Source organism: Macrobrachium nipponense, chromosome 31, assembly GCF_015104395.2.
Source record: "Macrobrachium nipponense isolate FS-2020 chromosome 31, ASM1510439v2, whole genome shotgun sequence".
Classification (NCBI taxonomy): Eukaryota; Metazoa; Arthropoda; class Malacostraca; order Decapoda; family Palaemonidae; genus Macrobrachium; species Macrobrachium nipponense.
The window spans coordinates 7,633,651-7,636,261 of NC_061093.1; the positions used below are offsets into that span (position 1 = coordinate 7,633,651).

At 39.7% G+C, this 2,611-nt stretch overlaps 1 protein-coding gene across 1 annotated transcript; it reads left to right on the top strand.

Moving 5' to 3' along the window:
• The first annotated feature begins 1,615 nt into the window (after positions 1 to 1,615).
• Positions 1,616 to 2,330, top strand: LOC135206590 (endocuticle structural glycoprotein SgAbd-8-like). The gene is made up of 2 exons (XM_064237931.1): positions 1,616 to 1,893; positions 2,078 to 2,330. Exons 1-2 carry the CDS (start codon positions 1,631 to 1,633, stop codon positions 2,328 to 2,330), a joined length of 516 nt encoding a protein of 171 aa, XP_064094001.1. The 5' UTR covers positions 1,616 to 1,630.
• The last annotated feature ends 281 nt before the right edge of the window (positions 2,331 to 2,611 follow it).

Genomic DNA, 2,611 nt, shown 5'->3' on the forward strand with positions numbered 1-2,611 from the left:
AACATTCGCTTAGAAATTATCATACCTTTGATAACAGGAGTTCGTTAGTCAATTAGACTTGAAATCTCATAGAATCGTTAGTCTATTAACCTTGAACATCTCTTCGAAGTTCGTTAGTCTTTAAACCTTGAAAATATCGTAGAAGTGCGTAGTCAATTAAACAATTAAACCTTGAAAGTCTCTTAGAAGTTCCTTTGTCATTAGACCTTGAAAACTCTCTTAAAAATTCGCTAGTCATTAAACCTTGAAAATCTCTTAGAATTTCGTTAGTCAATTAAACCTTGAAAATCTCTTAAAAGTTCGTTGATCAATTAAACCTCGAAAATCTCTTAGAATTTCGTTAGTCAATTAAATCTTGAAATTTCTAGAAGTTCGTTAGTCAATTAGACCTTGAAAATCTCTTAGATGTTCGTTAGTCCATTAAACCTTGAAAAATCTCTTAGAAGTTCGTTCGTCAATTAAACCCTTGAAAATCTCTTAAAAGTTCGTTAGTAAATTAAAAGTTGAAAATCTCTTAGAAGTTCGTTAGTCAATTAAGCCTTAAAATCTTTTAGAAGTTCGTTAAGGTAACATTCGTTTGTCAGTTGGAGTTTGGAAGTTAACATTCCCTTAGGGATTGATGCTGGTATAGCAAGAATTCTTTAAGCAATGGAAATTCACAAATCAAAATAGTGTCAGGATCTGCGCTTCGTAAGTTGCATTTTGTGAGCAACAGGTTTTGGAAGCAACAGGTCAAGAAAGCAAGTAAGTCGGTGACAGAGGAATGGCTGTTAATTCCAAGCTTATCTCGTAGAAAATCATGGGAGATCTTAGATGACCTTAGAAACATGTAGTAATCTTCGTCAGAGCCTTGACCACCGGCCCGAATGCATTCACTTCTTTTGTCTATGACATTGATTGTTTTTTTCTGCTTTCAGCCGTCGCGTTGTCGGAATGGTGTAGTGTCTGAATGCAGGGTATGGGAGTGATTGATATGTTAGATAATGAATCCCGACTTCCAGGTACGGTGAAATGATTCAGAGGAAGAGTTGGGAAAGTTGAAAATCCACTGACCTTGAACTAAGACAAATAAGAGCAAGAAGAAAAGAAAAAGAATTCAAGAGTTTTACGGAGAGAGAGAGAGAGAGAGAGAGAGAGAGAGAGAGAGATTACACAAAGTTTTGTGTCAACAAAACACTTTTCACTAAAGGATATCGTTAACGTTACTCATATTCCCTGAGGAGGGGCACATTGCAAATAGCGGTCAAGTAGCTCTCCCAATATAGCATTTCAGAAATAAAGAAATTAATAACGATATGAATAAAAAGAGAAATAAAGTACCTAATATGTTGAAGTAAATAGAAATGAGTAGACAAGTTAGTGACTAAAACATGGAAACAGTGTTTTAACGATGGATATTAGAATCTTATGAAATATTATAATTTTTCCAGTTTTTTAAATAAAAGACAGTCATTCTCATGTCATGAACTGTCACTGGCTACGCGTGCTGCATCTTCTTTGTTTAACGAAAGAAAACGAAAGTTGACATCAATTTTTTACTTAAATATTGAACTTTACTACAATCAGGGGTTGCCTTCGGGGTAATCTAGTCCACCCAACCACCATTCATTGTGGAATAACATGAGAACTGATGAACTTGTTTCTTCTGCAGGTGATCCTGACTGCACTGGCTGCTGCGGCTCTGGCCGCCCCTCAGTACGGCTACGAAGCCCCCCGAGGATCCATCAGGGGCGGCGGAGACTCCAGCGAGGAAGCCGCCATCCTGAGAGACGACCGCGACAGGGACGACTCCGGAAGGTACAGCGTCGCTGTCGAGACCGAAAACGGCATTAGACTGACCGACAGCGGCGCCCCTGGAGCGAAGGGAGCCATCGCCGCTTCTGGCTCTTTCTCGTGAGTTTTATTTTCGTTTTCCTCTCTTCTCTCTTTATATTGTCGTTTTCTGTTTCCTTCATCGTGCGCTTAGCTCACCTACTGCTATCGGATGCTTCGCTCCCCGATTGAGAACCTGTACATCGCCAATCTATTGACGCAATTGTTTACTCGCATATTCATTCTTGCATCGCTTATTTTGTAGATACACCGCCCCCGACGGCACCCCCGTCAGCCCTGCAGTACGTCGCCGACGAGAACGGCTTCCAGCCCAGTCTGATCTCCTGCCAGTGGCCCCTGCATTCCCCCACCCATCCCCTTCCCCCAGTTCGTCCTGGACCAGATCGCCTTCGCCGCTGAGGAAGACCGCAGGGGCAAGTCAGTTTCATCTCCCTCGGGATCTTACTCCGCTCCACGATTTTCTAATCTGCCGACTCATCCGCATCCTTGACGAATGATTCTATCACATTAAATTTATTCTGTAAATAATAAAGATTGAATAGAGCATATCTTTCCCATCCCTTTATTTTTTCTTATTCATTACGTTTTATTGAATTATTGCTACATTTACCCATTAGCAATTAACTTTCACAATTGGAAATTTATTTTCCCCATTTCCCATTATATTGGTGGTTTTATATTTTAATTGGTGTTATATTTTTTTATATTTTAATTTTTTCTCATATATTAAAGTTCGTTTTCATACTTCTGATAAAGTCATGCATTTTCCTCTCGAGTT